The sequence below is a fragment of the Nomascus leucogenys genome, chromosome 13 (assembly GCF_006542625.1).
Source record: "Nomascus leucogenys isolate Asia chromosome 13, Asia_NLE_v1, whole genome shotgun sequence".
In the NCBI taxonomy this organism is placed as follows: domain Eukaryota; kingdom Metazoa; phylum Chordata; class Mammalia; order Primates; family Hylobatidae; genus Nomascus; species Nomascus leucogenys.
In genome coordinates, this window is record NC_044393.1 from 45,852,925 (window position 1) to 45,867,843 (window position 14,919).

The window sequence follows — 14,919 nt, forward strand, 5'->3', positions numbered from 1 at the left end:
CTCGTAGTTAATATCACTGTATGTCTCCTACACGCAGCCCAACCTGTAAGAATGTGGTATTGTTGCTGAATGACATTAAATAATCTATTCATCATTAAAACAATCTTAATCCCACAAATTCTAATGTGCCTGCAGAGTGGTAAACTCCCTATAAATGATCTCCATCAGTCTACCTTCCACTGTATTTCTGGTAGCAAAGATAGTATGGCTACAATTTATTAAGCACATACTATGATTTGCAGCTGCTCTGCAAAGCTTACTTCACTGAATGATTACCACAAGCCTGGGAAGAAGGCAACTTAATTTGCATTTTACAGAGGGTGGAAATGAGGTCCAAATAATGTAGGAAGCCACTTGGCATCACATAGGTCGAAAGTGATGGAATTGGGATTTAGGATTTACTCCAGAACCCAAGTTCTTTCCACACAATTGCCAAATGACTTCATCTATACAAAAGCATTCATTATTATTCCCAGGGTTCTTTTATTACCAAAGAAAAGATGCAATTTGCAAATGGCACCACTGGGACAATTTCTACCTCACTGATGACCCCCACAAGGTGAAAAGAGAATCAAATTGTTTCACTTGATGAGGGAAGAATTATGAAGATTAAAGCAAGAGCTATAGCCAGCCTTGGCAGACATAAATTTGGGTTATGATTTTTCTATAATGGTGGTATTTGGCTTTTGAAAATGAGATAAGCATAAAGAAAAATTGGGAAATTTGCTTTTTCAGAAAAAACAAGTTTGGGGGAAATTAATGTAGCGGAGACTAGCTAGCAGTTCACCAAACCTGTTTCTTCTTCTTTCTACATTCCACTAATGTACATGGGCCAGCCTCCCTTGAGGTTAGAAGTTGTCATGTGACTGAGCTCTGCCAATGGAATGTGAGCATCGGTGAGCATCTAGTCCATAAAACCCTGCTACCCCAAATCCTCCATGCTCTTTCCCCTTAATGCAAAGAAGCACAGCAACCTTGGAAGCCAAGTTGAGGAGGGAAAGGCCTAAAGATAGAAGGCTCTGGAGTCCATGGACCCCTTCTTGCAACAGGTGCAACTATAAACTAGAACATTCCATGAGAAATAAACTTCTCTTGTGTTAACACAGAAATCTGTTACAGCAGCTACTATTATCCTATCTAAATAATTCAGTAAACAATTTGATACAAATTAAAAAGCAGATCACATTAGTTCCAAATCTGTTCCACTTAAGAATATCAACAGCTATGATTTGAATCATTATGAGAATTACAACTTCAGAAAGAAGTTCAAGTTATGTAAGCTAGTGAAATAATGTACAGATGAATCTTAAGTCTTTAAGCTTAGTTCTTTCTTGGGTTCAAACCCAGCAATAACCACACTAACCTAATTGCAATTTGTCATTTCTATATTTTGGAAGCATTTGGTCAAATAAAATATATTATTAAAATTAATTTCACCTGTTTCTTTGTACTTTTGTAGTGTAGCTAATAGAAAATTTAAAATTACACTTGTAGCTCACATCATGTTCCTACTGGACAGTGCTACTCTAGATTGTGCAGACCTCAGATTTTCTATTCAATTATTAATGGGTATTGAGCACTGCACGGGTGTTGGGTGGCCCTATGTCACTTCTGACAAGCCCTGTGACCTTGGGCGGTTGTTTATCCCCTCTGGTTCTCGTTTTTTTCATGTAAAAGGTGAGAATGTTGGCCCTATCATGCTTTGTAGACTGCTCATGTCCAGCCCTGTGATTTTAAACCAGCCCACTCTGATGTTACAGTTTAAACCCCAAACAGCGGGATCCTGACACTGTTCATGGCCAGTACCCTGAACTCATGTTTTCTGCTTGCTGGTCTGTGCCTGGGCTCCAGTTCTTGTTTATGGACCACAGGCACCCCTTGAACCTCCCCTCCTGTTGCTTCTCTCATATAGACTTCCCGGTTTCCCTCGTCAACTGCAGCTCACATTTAACTGCTAACTGTGGGCTTTGGGCCAGTCAACACCTGACCAGTAGGCACTCCTGGCCATCCCCATAGGGCAGTGCCCTGCCAGCCTGACTTTGGTCTTGAAACACAGGCCAAGCGTCCTCTTCACCTTTCGAGGCCTTAGGCCCAGCTAAGCCAGACAGAGTGGGATGATCCTTTATCAAGGGAAATCCAGCGATCTCGCAGTGAAGCCCACACCAAAGGCCATCATTTTAAATATTTTCCTTCTTTCAAAGTTTATTCGAAAAAAGCACTCTGAGGAAAAACTCATTTCCTTAAAATATCAAGGAACCAAAAACCAGAAGATGATATATTTTTCTGGAGACAGACTGCAAAGTGTATAAATAAAATTCTGCAAAGTGCACAAATAAATATTACAAAGAATTCATTTCTGCTACAGTTGTCTACCATCTTCAATATTACATTTAGCTAACTTAATTTTCCATGGATCAAATTTATTCAAAGTTAAATTTCTCTTAATAGGTCATCTGAGTAAACAATTTCAAGTGTTACTTGCCAAAAGGAAAAAAAAATGTTTCCAGGCTTCAGATGAAATCGGCAGTGTCAGGCTAAGAAAACAACCTTAAAAATTCACAGAGAGCTGGAACAATTGCAAAGAAAAGTTGGAGCCCAGAGGTCAGTCTTGTTCATGCAGTTCTGAAGGTAAAAAAAAAAAAAAAAAAAAAAAAAAAAAATCACAAATTTCCACCAAAACTAGGTCTTCAAGGGGCAAAGGAAAAATGCCTTTTTTTTTTTTTTTTTTTGAGACAGGGTCTCATTCTGTCACCCAGGCTGGAGTGCAGTGGAGTGATCTCAGCTCACTGCAACCTCCATCTTCCAGGCTCAGTCGATCCTTCCACCTCAGCCCCCCGACTAGCGGGACCACAGACTCATGCCACCCCAATTGGCTAACTTTTGTACATTTTATAGAGACGGGGTTTCACCATGTTGTCCAGGCTGGTCTTGAACTCCTGGCCTCAAGTAATCCACCCGCCTTGGGCTCCCAAAGTGCTGGGATTATAGGCGTGAGTCACCACGCCCAGTGCCATTTTTTTGAAAGCAGAAAATGTATAAAGTAATATATCCTTAAAGTAGCAGCTGTCATAAGAAGACAGCACCCTGGGCTTTCTCTGGCACCAAAACTGGGCACTCTGTGCTCCTGGTTTTCAGACAGAGAGAAAGGGAGAAGGCAGGGGAGAGGGAAGGGGAGGAGGGGAGAGGGAGTCGAGGAAGGCTTGAGGTATGGCATGGAATTCTGCAAACACAGCAGTTATTAAGGGAAATGGGAGAGCGTCTAGGGGAAGAAGTTTTCTTGAATTTCTATTCTTGAAATTTCTTGGAATAAGTCGATTTGTGCAAGGGAAGGGATAAATGTAGTTGAAGATCTATTTTGTAGGTGAGGAAATGGTCATCTGAGAGGCAAACCAGAATCATGCCCCAACAGGGAATATAACCAGAATAGAGGTAACTCTGTCTCCAGTCTCTGAATCTACAGGCTTCCTCTAATAGCATCTAAAGCCAGGGCTTCTGACAGCACAGTCTGAGAAGCCCCATGACATCACAAGTGGCAGCTGGGTGTACTTTATGACAAATGCCAAATTAACTCCTGCCTGTGACCTTGCCACCATAACTCAGACAGCCAGGACACACACTGCACCCCAAACACTCAAGTCCCTGTGTAAATCTTCACTCCTCCAAGCACAGAGGGAAGCCTGCTCCGTAGGCTCTGTTAAGTGTACTGCTGCCGCTGACATCATCACAGATAGAGAGGGAGAGAGTCCAGGAACCACAGGGCTCACTTCCTAGCCTCTCTATTTAAGATTTTCGAGGGCAGACAGCACTATATTTAACCAGCACAAGTAATATTCGTTGTGCCCAGGGCCTCTTAAGGAAAACTGAACAATGTTTTAGAAGGAACCCTGCCCTCACCTCAGTCCTGCTCAATCATTTCACCCAACAACAGGTTAGAGGCAGAGAAGATGAATATTATTAAAATGATGCTTCTAAATCAGGACCTTATGGGTGCTTTGGCTCTCAACTTTTTTCATAAAATATCTGTCTAGTCCAGACCGAGAAGCCACCTTCAACAGCATTCTGGTAAGGACATGGAGGTAACCAGGGCTCACATGTGTCTGTGGCAATGTTCTGATCCTGTTAGAAACAGTCAATGCAGCAGAGATGATGGCACTCATTGCCACGCCTGAGGTCTTCAGGGCTTGCCTACATGGGAAGATGGTACTGAAGCCTCCTGTCTAGATGACGGTCCGTTTAGACCTGGGCTACCTGTGGTGTGGCCTGTTGACAGACTCGCTCTGCAGGGAGTAGCTGGAGAATGTTGCTCTAGGAATCTTGCACTGTGCCCCACCTGTAATGATGCCCCAGGACAGAGGGTGGGAAATTCACAAATACACTCCTACTACAGTGCCATCAAACCCAGGGCACTAAGCTGTCCACACTTTATTACTAATTCTCACAGCCATCATGAAAGATCAGAATGATGATGTCAACTTCCAGAGAAGCACACAGAGACTCAGAGAACCTGGCTATTTGGCCAAAGTTCACAGCTTCAGGTGAGTGTGACTCTAAGACCCGGATTAGAGATAAGGCCCTCAGATTTACATATATGCTCTACACCCTTGAGATGTTTGCAATTGGGCTGGAAAGACAGGAGATACATCCAAAGACAACTGCAAGTTCTGACCACCCTGTCCAATAGCTCTTTCTATGATGGAAACGTTTTGGGACCTGTGCTGTCATCTGTGATCCAACTATCGAGTATTTGACATGTAGTTGGTGCAACTGAGAATCTGAATATTTAATTTTAGTTGGTTTGAATTCATTTGAATTGAAATTGCCATTGAATGTCCATATTTAACAGCACATGTGGAGACATTTTATACCAGCAGCAGTCAGAAAAGAATGCTGCAGTCTAGGGTGGTCCAGGCAAGCTTCATGAAGCACATGGGCTCTGAGCCAGCCCTTGATGTGTTAGGATTTGAACAGAACTTCTCCTGTTTCAGGCATGATCATCTTCCCTGTGGAATTTGGTTCTGAATCAAGGGCCCCAGAAACCATGCCCAGTCCTTTTGGTCTGCAGGTGAGGAAATCAAGATTGTCCCTCCTGGATCCATATTCCCTTTGGACCTGCTTTTCGCAGCATGACTCAGCTCGCTTTTGCTTCCTCCCATATTCCTCCTGAAGCCTTTCCTCTCCTCCCTTTCCCTGTGTGGCCCCTGCCAACACGGGCAGGTCCTGGGTTCGCGTTCTTTTTATCTGCCTAGACATTTTCTTTTCTATCTGTGAGGCTGAGTCATTTCCACTCTTGGAATGACTTTGAATGTGCTTTATGCTTCTACATCTGTCACTCTGAGAAAGGTATTTCCCAATGCAGTGAGCAATGCCACTCACAGAGAGACCAACCACCTGCCCCCAAAACACACCCCAGCAACAGGGAACAGAATCCCCCCATCCTTGCTGGTTCTGCATATGGCTGAACCTAATGCCCAGAGCTGGTCACCATGTCCTGTCTCATTCCATTCTTTCCCATACCAGAAGTGATACCTGGGCTTTCTAATACTATTAGCTGATTAATCCTAATCAGCTTATTAGTTGGAGAAAGATGTTGAAAACTATTTGACTACAGGACCAGATCTGTTCTTGGCACAGAACCTGTGCCTTCCCTGCCATGCCTTTTCAGGCTAGTCCTTGGAAATCTCTGTTTCTTAAAGTACACGTGGTTCAGCCCCTCACTGGGGCACTTGGACCCTTCATACCCATTTTCGTTTCTAACTCATGTAGCTGCCCATGTGCTGCTTCACTTTCAAGTGAAAAATGCTCCTTGTGAGCATGGAACAACAGCCACAGTAACCCTTGGATTCTCCAGCTTGAGGAATATAGACTACGTAGGGTGTTTTGTTTTTGTTTTCGTTTTTTTGGTGGTGGTGGTGGAGACAGGGCAGATAACTATTTTTAATTCTTTTCAGCTTTGCTTGAAAGCTGATTGTTAAGAGTCTAAGTATGGTGGGAAGGGCACTCCCACCCATCTTCCCAATAGATCGCAGACCTGCAATTCTCTGACATGTCTTCTGTACTCAACAGCCTGTAGTTCTTTGGGCTGCAATGGAGATTGTTTATATCCTTCCGTGCTGACACTAAAGATGAGACAGGCCTTTGGATGTAGGATCAGCATGTCATTGAGCTCCTGGGCCCTTGACAGTGGCACACGAGACCAAGTCCACACCAGGCAAGGACCGAAAGCCCCAGAGAGCTTCGAGGTCCAAGTCAAAGCAGCAAAATATGGCTACAGACCTACTCCATCCCACCGCCTGTTTTGGTACAACCTGTGAGATAAGAATGCTTTTAAATTGATAAAGCATTATAAAAAATTCTTTTAAGAATACACTACAGACGTGATATGTGGCCTGCAAAGCCTACAGTATTTACTGTCTGGCCCTTTCCAGAACAAGTTTACCGACTCCAGGTCTAAACCTTCAGGGACCTCATTCATCCAGAGGGATGCCTGTCATGTCCCTGAGCTTGGTGGGCTGGGTCCTCACAGCTCCTCATTCCCTTTGATCTGCTTTGTTTTCTTTTTCTGTTCAGTAACATTAGAGATAAAATGTTCCATATATATTTCTGGGGAATGGCATAATAGATATCAAATCTAACAACCAATAAATTAATATTCGCCTCTTCCAAGAAGATCAACATCGTGGGTGACGATCTGGCCCAATCCCTGTGTCTCTACTGTGATAGAAACAAAGTTCCTGATTAAAAACCAGCCAAAGAGGACCCAAGCGATCAAAGCAAAGGTAACCACAAAACATCCTCACCCATTCTGCTCCTGCCTTGGTTTCTCACTTGGCAGCATCAGCCTCCACATCTGATCTCAGTACCGCGTCAGGAGTGTCACTGTCTCTGACTTACCCCCAGCTCCAGTAGAAAATGAACACAGAGGTCAAAACACAACTTAATAGTCCCTTAGGATGTCACCTGAAAGTTTCTTAGACTCCCATCCTAAACATTTTTAGAGGCTTTCTGGATTAAAATTCTAAGAAAACACACAGCAGCTGGCTCTTCCTCAGCCACAATCAGAGAAAATAACAGCTGCTGCCCGTGAGTAGCCAGCACTGTTACCTGGTTCGGTGCAGTTCTTGCTGTTCCGGAGTCCAGCATCTTCGGAAGTCAGAGTGTCATTCACCTGCATCAGCTTCCTCCCCATCATCCACTTTCTGTCTTCCCCTATGAGGTCCATGAGGTCAAGCTCTGGGGAGACAAAGATAATAACCACACATCATTCACAGCTAGGTTTCAGCCTCTGCTGACGCTGCATGCCCGGTGCCCTGAGCAGCCATCACTTGTTCAGCCCCGCCTGCACCCCCAGCCACTCTGCCTCTAGCTGCCTGAAGGCTTCCTCGTCGCACCAGTGGGATGACTTTGAGGTGTGTGTTCTAAGCTGGATTCTAGATTCTTCCCAGTGGGATCAAGCTGTCTTGATAAAGCACACTTGATCAACTGCTCCCCCTTCCCTGTCTCAATTCCCTGCTCCCAGTGACATGCTGAGAAATGTTTAACAACCAACCCTCAAAGGGGGAGAAAAGCCCTGTTTTGTAGCCACTGGCCAACTTCTGTGGTGTCAATATTCCCATTGTAGCCAATGCCAAGCTACCCACATGACATCATTGAAAATGGTATTAGGAAGAGATGGACACAATCAGCTCCACTGAGTCAATAAGAGCTGCCTCCAGACCACCGAGGTCTAGCCCCTGCCAGTATCTCCTGAAACCAGCCCCCAAATGAACCACCCACCATTGAACAGACAACAGGATCTGCTTCTGGGGGTTATCAAGTGAAGACATAATTTGCCATCCCCAAAGCATAGGCTCATGAGTGCCACAGAGCATGTTTTCAATGAACAAGAGATGAAGGCATGAACTAGGAAACAGTAGGTTCGGAGAGCACATAACAGGGCTCAGGGCTGCAATGACTGTGGGGTTGGAGGTGCCAGAAGAAAGAACACAGGCTAAAGAGCACACTGAAGGGGCCAGTGCAGTGCATTCTGTTTGGGGCATGCTGAGTTTGAAGAGCCTGCAGAGCACGGAAAGGGAGGTATTCTACCCATGCAAATGTCAGTGGAGGAACCTCGGGGGGGAAAGCAGAGCCACAGCAAGCCTCAGGGAAGTCATCAGCAACAGGGAAGGGTGGGAGACACATGTATGGGTAGGGTCTCCCGGTGGAGAAGAGGGGGCACCAGGGAGAAGGAATGGAAGAACACAATATCCTTCAGAGAGGAGACAGAGCAAAAGGATTCAGGAAGGGATCAAGAAAGGAGGGAAAAGAGCAAGGAAAGCAGGTGTCGTGGAAGGTAAGCAGAAAGAGAATTTCAGGAAGGAAGGAGTGGCCAACAGCCTTGACCACCATGGACAGATCAGGTAAGATGAAGGCAGAAACATGACAGGTGGGGCCTGGCGTCATGGGGCCATGGGGAGACACAGACAGCAAGCCAAGCTGCCAAAGTGGCTCTTTCCAGGGGCTTGGCACTGAAGAAGGGACCTGAGGCAATGCTGCCTCTTGAACGTCCAAAGTTGCCATGGGCGGAAAATGGATCGAAACACAAGACATGGGCCTAAGCCATGGGCCCAGTGGCCTTCACACAAGGCCACATGGTGCACCCAGCCACACCAACATAGTGTCCGAAGTGGTCACTGAAGAGCTGGAGGGCATTCTGCCCTCTCCTCCACTTCTGCAGTGATTCAGTTTCCAAATGATTTCTCCTTCGTTACTGAATTCAAACCTCACAACACTGCTCAAGAAAGAAAGAGAGTGTGGACATTGCCTCTCCAGCACCTGATCACTGCTAGCTCAGGGCAGGTACTCAGTAGGTATTTGTTGAAATAATTATTCCCACTTCATAGGTGGAGAAAGTGAGACTCATGGAAGTGTCTGGAAATCACAATGCCTGTGGGCACCTCACCTAAGCTAACATGATGCACATAATATCAGTAGCTCATGAACTGAGGTCTTCCTCAAATACAGACCCTGCTTCCACATGTAAATTTAGCAAGATATCAAATTACAGTTTATGCATATCATCCAAGAGAGCCCTCCAGGTTTTTTTCCCCAAAAAACGGAGGAAGGATGTGCAGTCTAATGAAAAGAAACAATAATTTCAGACTCCTGAAATACAAAAATTCTACATGGGGGCCACATGTATCAGCTTAGCCCAGATTATGAGGACAATATCAAAGATAATTCAAGGCTAAAGCAAGGTATTTGTGTAGTTTGGATAACCTGAATGGCGGATTCTAATGGTTAAGAATAGTGATGAACAGAGACAAAAAGTTTCAAAACCTCATGAAGAAACGTTAAGGTTAGTAGCCTTAAACTCCCATATTATCACAAACAATCTGAAAGTGTGGAGAAGGGCATCCCCTCTGTTTCAGGCTGGGTTTCCCCAGAAGCAGCCCCTGAGAGAAGGATTTGAGAGAAGGTGGTTTATATGGGAGGTGATCCCAAGAAGAATCGGTAGAAGAGCAGAGTTGGACAGGAAATGCTAATAGTAGGTGCATTTTAAGTCAGTTGCCATCATGAATAACTAGAAACTGACCTCTCTGGAAAGCTTTGGGGGCCAACGTAGACATGCATCTCGGACACCTAAGATGCGAGGAAGCTTTGGTATTCATCCACCTACTCCTAGTCTAACACTGGTTGAAGCTGATGAAAGATGACATAATCCCCCAGCATTTCCAATCTGCCACATGGATGTCCAAGGTGATGCCCAGAAAAAGGCCTTGGGCAATGACAGGCAGGTGCTAGAAGATGCACTGTGCCAGCTGGCATTGAAGAGGTCCGAACCGAGTAATATGGGTCGAGCACCATGGCATCTGCCCATCTACACGGTACCTAAAGAGAGAGTCATGCTGTGGCCAGCAGCGTGGCCATTCCACTGTTCTCTGGGTCAAGGAGAAATGCTTTGTGGTACTGTAATCTTAGTGTTCAGGAAGATCCCAAAGATTTAAAAAGAAGCAGAAGTATCCCTTCCAATGACTTCCAAAGTTCCTTCATATGCCAAGTTTCCATGGTTCCATAATTCTGAGAGAAAAGCTGATACCAATTAAGATATGTAAAAATAAAGCCCGCTATTGTAGCAGAAAATTAGAGGATTTTTAAACATAATGATTCAATATCTTCAGGAATTAGACTCTTAAGGCAGCACCTCTGGATTCCAAAACCTGCAAACTTTTATCTCAACAAAAATGTATTTGACCACTGATGGCTGATATAATAACACAGAGACCAGAGTCTGAGAGATGAAGCAATGCATTGCATCCATTTCCTTCCCACAGAGAACCAAGTTTGACAATATTATAGCACAGTTCATTTGTCCCCACAAAACTCCTGCTGAGCTAGGAAGAGGCAGTTGGTTCTGGGGTCAATTTACCTTTAGAGTACTTAAGTCAGAGGATAAGCAATTTGCCTAAGATCAGAGCCAATCCATGGCTACATCAAGTATCATTTCATAGCTAGCACGGCTTCCATTCACTGAATGTCTGTGATGTGCAGAAACCTTTCCATTCTTCACCATGTTTTATCTTCATGGATGAAAGCCCTACATGGAAATACTAGTTCCATTTTGTAAATAAGGAAATTGATGGACAGAGAGGTTAAATATCTTGCCCAAGGTCACACGGTGAGCAAGTAGCAGAATGAGGATTTGAACCCAGGTATAGTGACCTCAAAGGACAAATTCTTGGTAGATCCTGGGATAGGATGAAATCCATCCTGGTTTCATTATACAGCTGTAGTAAAGTAGCTCAATAATGCAGCCTGCACCTTATAATAGGTTAGCAGTGAAGAGGTAAATAAGTCTCACTGGACTTATTTCAAAGATGATCGTTTCCCCAGAAATTACAGTCATGCACCGCAAAATGACATTTCTGTCAGCGTTGGAGGGCATATATGAGAGTGGTCAACTTTTTTTTTTTTTTTTTAATTAGAGACATGGTCTGGCTCTGTTGCCCAGGCTGGAGTGCAATGGTGCACTGCAGCCTCAAACTCCGAGGCTCACATGATCCTCCTGCCTCAGCCTCCCCAGTATCTAGGACTACAGGTGCATGCCACCACATCCAGCTAATTTTATTATTTTTTGTAGAGACAGAGTCTCACTATGGTGCCCAGGCTGGTCTCAAACTCCTGGCCTCAAGTGATCCTCCCACCTCGACCTCCAAAAGTGCTGGGATTATATGCATGAGCCACCACAGTCAGCCCCATAAGATTTTAACACCATATTTTTACTGTCCCTTTGCTGTATTTAAATGTTTAGACACACAAATATTTACCACTGTGTTACAATTGCCTACAGTATTCAGTACAGTCGGTCACTTGCTGTACAGGTTTTTAGCCTAGGAGCAATAGGCTATACCATCCAGGTTTATGTAAATACACTCTATGATGTTTGTACAAGAACAAAATCGGCTAACAGTGCATTTCTCAGAACATATCCCCACTGTTAAGGGACATGTGACTGAATTAGGAACAGCAGTGAGGACGAACATCCCCCATGAAAGGTTCACAAACGAAGAAATGAGACACTTCTAAAGTCCCACTGCGTGCAACTCACTGTGCTCAGTGTGATTTCCTAGAGGCTGGGCTGGTCCCACAAATTATGACATGGAGGGCTATCTTCTTGCACTTAGGGAGGTGGGGCAGAGGGTGGGCAGCTGGGAAGGCTTGGAGGGTGAGAAGGTGAAGGGGATACGGAGAGGCGCCCACACTGGCTATCTTCCCTGCTCTCCCCTTGCTCACCTCTCCAGCTTCCTTGGACTTCTCTGCTACAGCAAAAAGGCCGCTCCACAAAGCTATACTTGAGCAATGTCAACAAAAACACTTGGCTCCTGTCCATGGCATTCTTGGCTCCTCATCTGCCAGGCCCTGGAAGTTGCATGTTGGCCTAATTAGTCAGGGGAGGGGTAGGGGATGAAGAGGGGAGGCAGCAAGCTCACATGTCATATGTCACGGGTGGAGGCAGTCTGCAGGACTGCAGGCTCTAAGAAGAGGGCACAGGAGTGGGCCGTGGGGATAGCACGGGATGCTGGCTAGAAGGGGAGGAAACCAAGCTCTCAACTCGAGAAGCAAGCCGCATGCACTAAGGAAGGACACAAAGTGAGGCTGGACGCCAAGTTTCCATTACAGAGCTGTGTGCTCACCCTTTTGTGCTCTCCTCCCTCCTCCTCCCCTACCGCCCTCCTCCCTGCAACTGGGGCTTAGAGAGCCCAAGGATTTCTGACACCAAGAATGGATCTCCCTGCATGCCCCCTGACAAATAGCCTTGACTAGCAGCCTTCACCCTAACACTGTCTCCTATGTGAACCTTGTCCCATAGGGCTTGCAAACCCTTCCCAAACACTAGCCCCAGGCCTGGTGGAAAGGTGGAGCTGCCTGCTCTCTGACAAGAGGATTCAACTCCTTCAGACACTGTGGTGGCAGCAGACGAGGAAGTTTGCTGCATCATCAGCAAAATTATCTTTTATGCCCCTTATTATGTGCCAAGCACCCTTCCTGTACCATCTCACTCCATCCTCTTGCAGGGAATGCTGATGGGGGTAAGCAGCCAAGCCAGGACCCTAGGCCAGAGCTGACTGCAAAGCTCAGGTATGTGTTTCTCACCTGTCCCAGAGCTCTAGGAGCCCAGGGAAGTGCCCTTAGGGGCATAGCAGCTCCTTTGAGAGGACGTATTAACTCTCCCCTCCCTGTGAACTGGAATACTGCTTTTCTTTTTGGAAACTGGGATGCAGAGAACCATCCGGCTGAAACACTCAGAGAGCCATGGCAACAGCCTCCCATTTGCAGATGAAGAAACTGAGTCTTGTGAAGCCGAATGCAACACTGGAGAAAGAATGTCTGGAAAACTCAGTTAACGGCACAAGAAACACAGCCAAGGGCGGCAGCACTAACTCAGGCTCTCTAGGCTGGTTTGGTGTTCCTCACTAAGGCTATAAATACCCCACCCTACAGTTTACACAGCTGCCTCCACTCTGTACACTCTGGGTCTTCACCCCGGGGTTGGAGGTCAGGTTTGCATAAGCCCACAGCCAGCGGACGCCTTCTGCAGACTCAAGTGAGCAGCACTGCTCTCCAAATGACCCCTTTCCTGCCCCTCCCCCTAAAGTCTCAGAAGGATGAGCCTGGTGTCCTCACCCTCTGTGGGTGAAGAGGGGAGCAGTAGAGACCCTGGCTTCGTACAGGTGGATTTTTCTCATGGGTTTTCCAGCTGAAGCAAGAGCTTCCCTGTGCTTTTGTTCACGGTCCTTGGAAAGGAGCACCAATTGTGGAGAGGTTGCAGCCCCCAAAAGGAGCTCTCCTAACCCAGCAGGAGAGGAGGATGCTGGAGGCTAACAGGGCTATACATCCCCCAAACGGAGCTCTCCTAACCCAGCAGGAGAGGAGGAAGCCAGAGGCTAACAGGGCCGTACATTCATTCCCCTCAATTGCCTCAAAGCTTCCAGAAAGTCAGAGAAGGGAAGATCCAGAGAAGGTGGCTGGGAGAAGATCTCCAAGCCACGGGAGGCGATAGGTTCTGTTTAAATTATCTTCCATGAGCTGTTTCCACAGCCTGTCCAATGGGCAAGGGGATGCTGAGAATACCCCCTTGGGCTGGGTCAAGGTCTCCCTCTAATGTCCCCATCTCAGTGGCAGCAATCACAGGCATCACCTCTTACACTGGATGTAAATTTCTCACCAGTGTCAAGGCGCTACACCTCCACTCCAAGAGGAACCCCAGGTTGAAAGTTGAGCCTTTTCAGTCCCTCCAATAGGACAGGCCTCCCTTTAACCCAGAGGGGAAGAGGGGAGAAGGCGACCCTAGCTACCCGCCCACTTGAGGCAGGGCACTTCGTGCCTTCTCCCCTCTTCTCCTTTGGGTTAAAGGGAGGCCTGTCCTATTGGAAGGCCTGAAAAGGCTCAACTTTCAACCTGGGGTTCCTCTTGGAGTGGAGGTGTAGCACCTTGATATTGGTGAGAAATTTACATCCAGTTAAGAGGTGATGCCTGTGATTGTCATCGCTGAGTTGGGGACATTAGAGGGAGACCTTGACCCAGCCCAAGGGGGTGTTCTCAGCATCTCCTTGCCCATTGGACAGGCTGTGGAGACAGCTCATGGAAGAGGATTTAAACAGAACCTATGGCCTCCTGTGGCTTGGAGATCTTCTGTCTTCTGGATGGAGTCCCTGTCTTCCGATCAGAGGAGGAGCAGCATTGGCACCTCCTGGGGCTGGACCAGAGTCAGAATCTGCATCTCACAAGATCCGCAGCAGATCCCTGGGCACGCTGGAGTCTGAGTTACTGCTCCCAGACCCTGAGGGGCAGCCCTTCTGGCAGGATCAGCAAAGGGAGGCTGCAGAGCCTGCAAGCGCCTGGCAGAGGGCTTCAAGGTTCAGGGAAATGGTTTCCACCCCCAGTGGCTGGGCTGGCGGCACAGAGAAAGCAGAAGTCCTGATGGAGAAAGGGAGAGGGGCAGCTAAGCCAGCAGCTGGGACTTCAGGGCTCTGCTGTGAGGCTGTGGAGTTCACCTGTGTCTTGCACCCTTGGAGAATGGCCCCATCACCCATCCCAGTGCAACTCCCCTATGGGAGGGCAAAGAGAGGCCCGGCTCTTTCCCTACTTCCCATCAAAATCCCTTTGCCTTCCTATCCCACATGACACCGACCCCTACATGGCCTTACCCACACTGGCCTAGGTTAGGTATGAGGAGGGGAGACTGGCTGAGCTCCTGGCAAGGGTGGCCTTGGGAACAAGGGATGGCCCAAAGCACCTGGACCAAAGCCCTGAGCCAGAAGTCCAAACTGGTCCCAAAGACAGATTCTGCTATGATTGTTTGGCAGATCAAGGCAAGTTGGTTGTGAGGCTGGCACAAAGATGGGGAAGCCCACATATTCTCCCACTTCTTCTAGAGGGAAA

General features: G+C 46.7%; 1 protein-coding gene across 3 annotated transcripts in view; it reads right to left on the reverse strand.

Annotated features, from left to right (window-relative positions):
• Positions 1 to 14,919, reverse strand: part of SLC24A3 (solute carrier family 24 member 3) — a 509,497-nt gene that overhangs the window by 430,595 nt on the left and 63,983 nt on the right. For 2 of the 3 annotated variants that reach the window (XM_003268234.3, XM_030826204.1), the window contains one exon: positions 7,102 to 7,230. In XM_003268234.3, coding sequence (XP_003268282.3) covers positions 7,102 to 7,230 — 129 coding nt within the window. Of the gene's footprint in view, positions 1 to 7,101; positions 7,231 to 11,769; positions 11,783 to 14,919 lie in introns of those variants that run through there. The other variant, XM_030826205.1, reaches the window with a different exon arrangement.